Source organism: Corythoichthys intestinalis, chromosome 9 (assembly GCF_030265065.1).
Source record: "Corythoichthys intestinalis isolate RoL2023-P3 chromosome 9, ASM3026506v1, whole genome shotgun sequence".
NCBI lineage: Eukaryota > Metazoa > Chordata > Actinopteri > Syngnathiformes > Syngnathidae > Corythoichthys > Corythoichthys intestinalis.
Window position 1 is genome coordinate 55,090,349 of NC_080403.1, and position 9,466 is coordinate 55,099,814.

At 38.3% G+C, this 9,466-nt stretch overlaps 1 protein-coding gene across 1 annotated transcript in view; it reads left to right on the forward strand.

Annotated features, from left to right (window-relative positions):
• lmcd1 (LIM and cysteine-rich domains 1) overlaps window positions 1–6,752 on the forward strand; it is a 32,468-nt gene extending 25,716 nt beyond the window's left edge. The window contains exons 4-6 of the mRNA XM_057844894.1: window positions 607–897; window positions 1,068–1,286; window positions 4,458–6,752. Coding sequence (XP_057700877.1) covers window positions 607–897; window positions 1,068–1,286; window positions 4,458–4,565 — 618 coding nt within the window. The 3' untranslated portion in view covers window positions 4,566–6,752. The remainder of the gene's footprint in view (window positions 1–606; window positions 898–1,067; window positions 1,287–4,457) is intronic.
• Window positions 6,753–9,466: the final 2,714 nt, after the last annotated feature.

A 9,466-nucleotide genomic window follows, 5' to 3' on the forward strand; every position in this document is an offset into this window, starting at 1 on the left:
ATCCATCCATCCATCCATCCATCCATCCATCCATCCATCCATCCATCCATCCATCCATCCATCCATCCATCCATCCATCCATCCATCCATCCATCCATCCATCCATCCATCCATCCATCCATCCATCCATCCATCCATCCAGATCACATAACTATAGATCATATAATAAGATTACATAACGATAACTATTTAGATCATATAACTAGATCACATAACTATATCTAGATCATATAACAAGATCATGTAACTATATCCATCCATCCATCCATTGATCCATCCATCCATCCATCCATCTTACATTACATTATTTGACAATTCTACAAAAAACTGTACGTTTTTGTTCATTTGTACTTTTTAAAAAAATGTTATTTTAATATGCAATAAACAAGAGTATTTATTTTTATTTTATTTTGTAAAAATGATGACATTTTCTTATTAGCAATTTAAAAAAGGGAAATAAACAGCAAATTATTCCTCTTAATTTACTGTAACTTATTCCAAAAATATATTTTTATCATTTCAATCATGAAAAACGAAAAATGAAATATTCCCTTTTACTTTGTACTTTATTTTCAGCAATGATAGCAAACTGTTTTATCTGGCCAGGCCAAGCAATACATGGAGCTGATCCCCGAGATCCAGCGACCCGTTTCCGGCACCGGCGGGGCGGCTCTGCGGCGCAGGCGTCTCCTCGTTCAACTCCCCGTCTACGACCGAGACCCTTTGGCGTGCCGGAGCCTGGCCGGCGAAGACGAAATTTCCGCCATGCTGCTCTTTGTCAAGCACTACAAAACAGAGGCGCTGGGCGTGGGCGAGGTGGCGCTGCCCGCCGACGGCCGAGCCCTGGCCGACGGCGAGGGGGGCATCGTAGATGGCGAGGAGAACAACCCTCAATATGTAAGACCGATTTTATCTGTTATACAACATTTTTAAAAATATTATAATAGTTTTTGTTCTCACTCTTTTCTTTTTGAAGTACAAAAGTATTTTTTTTTGTTTGTTTTGGTAAGTTAACTCTTAAGTCTTTCAATGTTTATCAAGAGTTCTCCTCTCCTTGCCACCGTCAGCGGTGCTCTGGTTGCGGCGGCGAGGCGTCGGCAGAGGACCCGGCGGTTTTCGCCCAGCGCGCCGGTTACGCCGACGCCATGTGGCATCCGGCCTGTTTCGTTTGCGCCGACTGCGGCCAGGGATTGGTGGACCTGGTCTACTTCTGGACCGATGGGAAGCTGCTGTGCGGACGCCATTACTGCCAGAGCGTCTGGCCGCGCTGTTGCGGTTGCGACGAGGTCAGCCAATTGTTTTGTGTTTGTATTCATTGGTTTAATGTTGTGAAATCATTCTGTCATTTATACATACCATATTTTTCAGACTTTTTAGTTAGGAGGTTGACAGGCACCTTGTAGCTCGTTAATACTGTGCATGTAGAATCACGTGCTTTTATTTTGACATCAGAATTTGTGTGATGGAGTGCGTGCACGACTGCACTCGGCTCACAATTGTGTTAACAGTCACATTCATTTATTCGCCCCCTTCCCGGTTAAAAATGGCACCCTCGAAGAGTTAACAAGGAAGTGACCCCAAAGTGACCCAAAAGCAAACAGGAAGTGACGTGAAATAAAAAGGGAATTACCCAGAAATGCCCCAAAACCAACAAGTAGTGACTAATAAACAGGAATGGACATGGAAATGCCCTTAAATCAACCAGAAATTATCTAAATTGTATAGGAAATAACCCAAAATCAACAGAAAGTTACCCAGAAAGGTCCCAAAACCAACAGGAAGTGACTAGTAAACTAGAAGTGACCGGCAAGTGCCCTTAAATTAACCAGAAAGTATAGAAAATGTACAGGAAATGACCCCAAATCAACAGGAAGTGACTCAGAAATGCCCCAAAACCTATAGGATGACTAATAAACAGGATGTGACCTGGAAATGCCCTTAAATCAACCAGAAATTATCCAAAATGTACAGGAAATGACCCAAAATCAACAGGAAGTGCCTCAGAAATGCACCAAAACCAATAGGATGACTAATAAACAGGATGTGACCTGGAAATGCCCTTAAATCAACAAGAAATTATTCTCAATGAACAGGAAATGACACAAAATCAACAGGAAGTGACCTGAAAATGCCCTCAAATCAACAAAAAAATGATCCCAAATGTACAGGAAGTGCCCCAAAATCAATAGGGAGTGACCCAGAAATGCCCCAAAACCAACAGGAAGTGACCTGAAAATGCCCTTAAATCAACCAGAAACAAATGGATAGAAAGTGACCCCAAATCAACATGAAGTGACTCAAAATCAACAGGAAGTGACCCAAAAATGCCCCAAAACCAACGGGAGGTAACTAATAAATAGGAAGTGACCTGAAAATTCCCTGAAATCAACAAGAAATTATCCAAGATGTACAGGAAGTGACCCAAAATCAACAGGAAGTGACCCAGAAATGCCTGAAAATCAACAGGAAGTGACTAATAAACAGGAAGTGACCCGTAAATGCCCGAAAACCAACAGGAAGTGACTAATAAACAGGAAGTGACCCAAAAATGCCCCAAAACCAAGAGGAAGTGACCTGGAAATGCCCTTAAACCAACCAGAAATGAACAAAAAATGTACAGGGAATGACCCAAAATCAACAGGAAGTGATTAATAATCAGGAAGTGACCTAGAAATGCCCTTGAATCAACAGGAAATTATCCAAACTGTACTTGAAGTGACCCAAAATCAACAGGAAGTGACTCAGAAATGCCCCAAAACCAACAGGAAGAGACTAACAAACAGGAAGTGACCTGAAAATGCCCTTAAATCAACCAGAAACAAATGGATAGAAAGTGACCCCAAATCAACATGAAGTGACTCAAAATCAACAGGAAGTGACCCAAAAATGCCCCAAAACCAACAGGAAGTGACTAACAAACAGGAAGTGACCTGAAAATGCCCTTAAATCAACAAGGAATGTCCCCATAAAAACGGGAAGTTCGGGGAGCGACCTGGAAATTGCCTTAAATCAACAAGAAATTATCCAATATGTACAGGAAATGACCAAAAATCAACAGGAAGTGACTAATACACAGGAAATGACCTGGACATGATTTTAAATCAACAAGAAATTAATCAAAATGTATAGGAAGTGACCCAAAATCAAAATCAAGTGACCCAGAAATGTCCCAAAACCAACAGGAAGTGACCTGAAAATGCCCTTAAATCAACCAAAAATGATTCAAAATGTACAATAAGTCAGTCAAAATCAACAGAAAGTGACCTGGAAATGCAATCATAAATGACCCAAAATGTACAGGAAGAGACCCAAAATCAATAGAAGTAACCCAGAAATGCCCAAAAACCAACAGGAAGTGACTATTAAACAGGAAGTGACCTGAAAATGCCCTTAAATAAACCAGAGATGATCCAATATGTACAGGAAATGACCCAAAGTCAATAGGAAGTGACCCAGAAATGTCCCAAAACCAACAGAAAGTGACTGATACACAAGAAGTGACTTATAAATGCCCTTAAGCCATCAAGAAATGACGCAAAGTATACAGGAAGTGACCCAAAATCAACAGGAAGTGACCCAGAAATGCCTCAAAACCAACAGGAAGTGGCTAATTAACAGGAGGTGACCCAGAAATGCTGTTAAATCAACCAGAAATGGTCTAAAATGTACAAGAAGTGACTAATAAACAGAAAGTGACCTGGAAATGCAATCATAAATGACCCAAAATGTACAGGAAGAGACCCAAACTCAATAGGAAGTAACCCAGAAATGCCCCAAAAACCAACAGGAAGTGACTATTAAACAGGAAGTGACCTGGATATGCCCTTAAATAAACCAGAAATGATCCAAAACGTACAGGAAGTGACCCAAAATCAATAGGAAGTGACCCAGAAATGTCCCAAAACCAACAGAAAGTGACTGATACACAAGAAGTGACTTATAAATGCCCATAAGCCATCAAGAAATGACTCAAAATATACAGGAAGTGACCCAAAATCAACAGGAAGTGGCCCAGAAATGCCCCAAAGCAAACAGGAAGTGGCTAATAAACAGGAAGTGAACTGGAAATCTCCTTAAATCAAGAAAAAATTATCCAAAAGGTACAGGAAGTGACCCAGAAATGTCCCAAATTCAACAGGAAGTGACATAAAATCAACAGAAAGCAACCTGGAAATCAAAAGGATGTAGCCGGTTAATGCGCAGAAAAATTAGCAGGAAATGGTCCAAAATTTTAAGAAAGTGACCCGTAACTACCCTAAAATTACAAGGAAGTGACGCCAAATTAATTCATAGCCTGCCATTAACGGCGATAGATGTCCACTTCACTTGAACTGGGAGGACTGGTTGTGCTCATGCTCATCTTTCAGTGATGGCATTAGACATCCAATGGACGTCTATCGCTGTCAATAGCAACCAGTGAGTTAACTAAAAATAAACTGATTTGTTTCTCTCTCTAGCTGATCTTCAGTGACTCTTTCCACACGCAAGATGGCCACGCGTGGCATCATCAACACTACTGCTGCTGGAAGTGCGGGCAAAGCTTGGACACGCCTTGCCACCATTGACACGCGTGTGCTCGACTCGCTGATTTTCATGACTCGGGTTTGTTTTGGATTTGCTTTAAATTTGATTTACTAGCGAGCGAGTCGTCGCTTGTTTACAAGAGCGCTTAACTCGACTTTTATTTTGAAGGCCCGAAACACGTCGGCTTGATTTATCGGCTCGTAAATCGGCGGCGGCCAGATGTTGAAATGAGCTCATATTTCACATTAAAACTCCAAAACTGGAAATGCTCTGACTCGAACTCCCAACTGTATTTTAACTCAGTGGCAGCCATTGACGGTGCTAGATGCCCAATTTTTTTAGAAGCGGGAGGGCTGGCAGTAAAAGAACAAATGTGAGACCTTCCAGTTCAAATGGATTGGACGTCTACTGGTGACAAACTCACTTAAGTTCATGACAGAAGCATGAAAAGACCTTTCATTGCCCCTATCAATGTGGCCTCATGGTAGCCATGTTGGTAGGGGCAACATTCCCTCCCAATTCAAATTGATTGGACGTCTGCTAGTGACACAGTCACTTAACTTCATGGGAGAAGCATGAAAAGAGCTTTCATTGCCCCTACCAAATTGCCTCAGGGCGGCCATGTTGGTAGGGGCAACATTCCCGTTCTATTGAAATGAATTGTACGTCTACTACTGACTAACTTAAATTCATGGTAGAAGCATGAGAATACCTTTCATTGCTCCTACCAAAATGGCCTTATGGCGGCCATGTTGGTAGGGGCGACATTCCCTTCCCTTCCAATTCAAATGGATTGGACGTCTACTGGTGGCAAATTCACTTCAATTAATGGCAGAAGCATGAAAAGAGCTTTCATTGCCCCTCCCAAAGTGGCCTCATGGCGGCCATGTTGGTCGGGACAACATTCTCTTCCCTTCCAATTCAAATGGATTGGACGTCTACTAGGTAAAAATTGACTTTAATTCATGGCAGAAGCATTAAAAGAGCTTTCATTGCCCCTACCGAAATGGCCTCAGGGCGGCCATGTTGGTAGGGGTAACATTCCCTTCCCTTCCAATTCAAATGGATTGGACGTCTATTAGAGACAAACTGACTTCAATTCATGCCAGAAGCATGACAAGACCTTTCATTGCCCCTACCAAAATGGCCTCATGGCGGCCATGTTGGTCGGAACAACATTCCCTTCCCTTCCAGTTCAAATGGATTGGACGTCTACTAGGGACAAACTGACTTTAATTCATGGCAGAAGCATTAAAAGAGCTTTCATTGCCCCTACCGAAATGGCCTCAGGGCGGCCATGTTGGTAGGGGCCACCTTCTCTTCCCTTCCAATTCAAATGGATTGGACATCTATTCATGACAAACTCACTTCAATTCATGGCAGAAGCACTGAAAAGAGCTTTCATTGCCCATTTCAAAATGGCCTAATGGTGGCCATGTTGGTTGGGGCAACATTGGCTTGCCTTCCAATTCAAATGGATTGTACGCCTATCAAAGAAAAACTCACTTCAATTCATGGCAGAAGCATGAAAAGACTTCTGATTGCCCCGACCGAAATGGCCTCAGGGCGGCCATGTTGGTATGGGCAAAATTCCCTTCCCTTCCAATTCAAATGGATTGGACGTCTACTAGAGACAAACTGACTTCAATTCATGGCAGAAGCATGAAAAGACCTTTCATTGCCCCAAACAAAATGGCCTTATGGTGGCCATGATGGTAGGGGCGACATTCCCTTCCAATTCAAATGGCTTGGACGTCTACTAGCAACAAACTCACCTCAATTCATGGAAAAAGCATGAAAAGATCTTTCATAGCCCCATCCAAAATGGCCTCAGGGCGGCCATGCTGGTAGGGGCAACATTCCCTTCCCTTTCAATTCAAATGGATTGGACGTCTACTAGTGACAAACTGACTTAAGTTCATGGCAAAATCATTAAAAAAGCTTTCATTCCCCCTACCAACATTACCAGCTTATTTATCTACCGATTATTTTATCAATGTTAAGTTATCTGGTGGCTCATTGGCTGCCATTGACAGCGATAGACGTCCAATCCGTTGGGCAGCGAATGAAGAAACGTCTCATTTAAGTTAAAAGAATTATTTACAAATGATCATGAACAAACGACAAGTAAGTCCTTAATTAAATCGGAAGTCATATATTTTTGTGAGAATCCATATTTTTATTGTTCGTCGCATTTTGTGTTTTTTTTTTGTGCCCAATAAATGTACTTGAAGTGTTTGTCGTGCTCTTCGTTTCGTCCAAATTTTAAGCATTAACAAGAATTGTTAATGTTTCTATTTTATATTTAGTTTTTTAAAACATTTTTAAAAAATGTATATGGATATCTGTTTATTTTTCATAATGTTTATTTTTTATGTTGCAGTTATATTTTTTTTATTTTATATATTTTACAAAAAGAAAAAATGTTTAATTTTATTTTTTAAACATTTTACAATTTCATTGATTTTTAAAATAATATTAACATATAGAAAAAAAATTAACTTCAAAAATATACCACAAAAAAAATCCCAAAAACAAAAACTTTGTACAAAAAACACTTTATATTTTGAAAAATATATGAGAAAATATTTTTAAAAAATATTTTATATATTTTACAATTTTTTTAATTGCTGCATTCTTGCAATGAATTTATGATAATAATAAAAATCTAAATAAAATTAAACAACTAAAATGGAAAAATCCTAAATTTAAAAAACTATGTAAATTAAAAATAATAATAATAATTAAATAATTATAATAACACAATTGCATAAATTAATTGTTGCATGTTATATGTTGTAATAATTTTATGACAACAAAAATATAAATAAAATTAAAACAACGAAAAATGGGTTTAAAAAACTAAATTAAAAACATATAATATATTGGAACGAAATTCGATATATATATATATATATATATATATATATTTTTTTTTAAATATAAAAAGGAGGCATTTATTCATCATTTTCTTTTTTTTCTCTTTTTTTTTTAAAGTAAATTATTTAATAAATTTACTTCCCTTATTTTCTATATTTTCTATCTTTTATTTTGAGATTTATCACATTTTTACCTCTTTTTTTTCAATTCAATACTCTCTCTCTCTCTCTCTCTCTCTCTCTCTCTCTCTCTCTCTCTCTCTCTCTCTCTCTCTCTCTCTCTCTCTCTATATATATATATATATATATATATATATATATATATATACTGTATATATTTATAAAAAAATATTTTGATGTATTCCACCTAGGCTTTATGTATATTTTTTTTTCAATGCAAATTCAGGCGTCAAATAGCGTTCATCATATTGTAATTATTGTCATTTATACATATTTTTTTAAAAAATAGAAAAATAATGTTTATGTTTCAGGGCCACTGGCGACGATACCAGTTTGAACATGAAGGGTAAAAACATGAATTAGAAGGGAAAAGGAGGTGTAAGATTACGTATTTCTTTGGGAATGTTAGCTTTTTTTACAAGGCGTTCTTTGGAAGTTACGTCAGCAGCTAAAGAAACACTCGTTCAGGAGGTTTTATTTTTTTTGGCTCCCAAATGAAACATTTACTTCCATTTTCTCGCCATGGGACATTCAACAACCCCCTCGAATTACTATGTTGAGATGGTGGCGCCCTCATGTGGAGAGGCCGGGTTTGATTCAGGTCAAAAAAAAGGGACAAATATCTTTTACTTCATGTGTAGTTTCAGACAGACACGCAAGTTCATGATTATTTTTAAAAAGAATAAAACGGCGCTCTAAACACGAGAATGGCGCGAAAAGCGGCATTCAATTTTCGAACAGTCTGTGAACTCGACATGTTTAATCTGTCCTAGAGTGATTGTACGCGGGTTTTCTCTAGTGGTAGAACATTGAATCGCTGTCTTTTTTTCTCTTCAATTTATTGACATTTTATCTTTGAGAAGGTTTTGTTTTAACGTTTTTATTGACATAACAAATTTACTGTATTTAACGCTATTAAGAATTTAATCAAACTTCAGAACGCTTTTGTAAAAACCATTTTATTGAGATAATAATTTTATTTAACTCTTATCAATGGAATCGTACTTCAAAATTAAAAAAAATTAAAAAAAAGGAAAACATTTACCATAATTTCCGGACGATACAATGCTACTTTTTCCCCACAAAGTCCAGTGCAGCCTATTTGTTCAAGTTCAAAGTCAGACAGCAGTGTCATAACACTCCCATAAGACCGTCATAATTATGGCATGACACTATCATGGGCATTAATGGCTGCTTATAACAGATGTCATCAGATGTCAGTGTCATTTGGCAAATTATGTCACCAACTCTATTTAGGTCCATCTTGGATCTTTTACATCGATTCAAAAGTGAGATAATTTGCCGGATAACACAAAATTACATCTGTCATAAGCATTCTTTAATGCTCAGAGCAGTGTCATGTCATAATTATGATGGTCTTATGACAGTCTTCTGGCACCACTGTAAAATAAAGTGTGACTAGCAATTAATGAAACAAATGGAACGGTAACTGAAGAAATATTTAGCACAGAACATGAATTTGATTGTTGTTTACATCTGTAGCGCTGCAATGCATGCTAGGAGGCATGTTGAACGACAACAGTGTTGACAGCAGGTGGCAGCAGAGTGTCTCCCCCAAGGGAGCAGTGATGAAGCTTCTTGAAGCAATGAAGCTTTGCAGCCAATTGGTTCAAAGCTTCATGGTGGTTCAAAAAAAGTTATCGATTGTTATAGTTTGGTGTAAGTATCCCATAATACAGTGACGACAGCTGCAGCTTATAGTCCAGTGCGGCTTACCTATAAACAAATGCTGTTTTCGTATCAAATTTGGTGGGATGCGGCTTATAGTCAGGTGCGCCTTATAGTCCAAAAAATTATGGTAAATATTTTTTAACTCTTTCGCTGCCATCATTCTGCTGTGATTTTAAATCTATCTTATACTA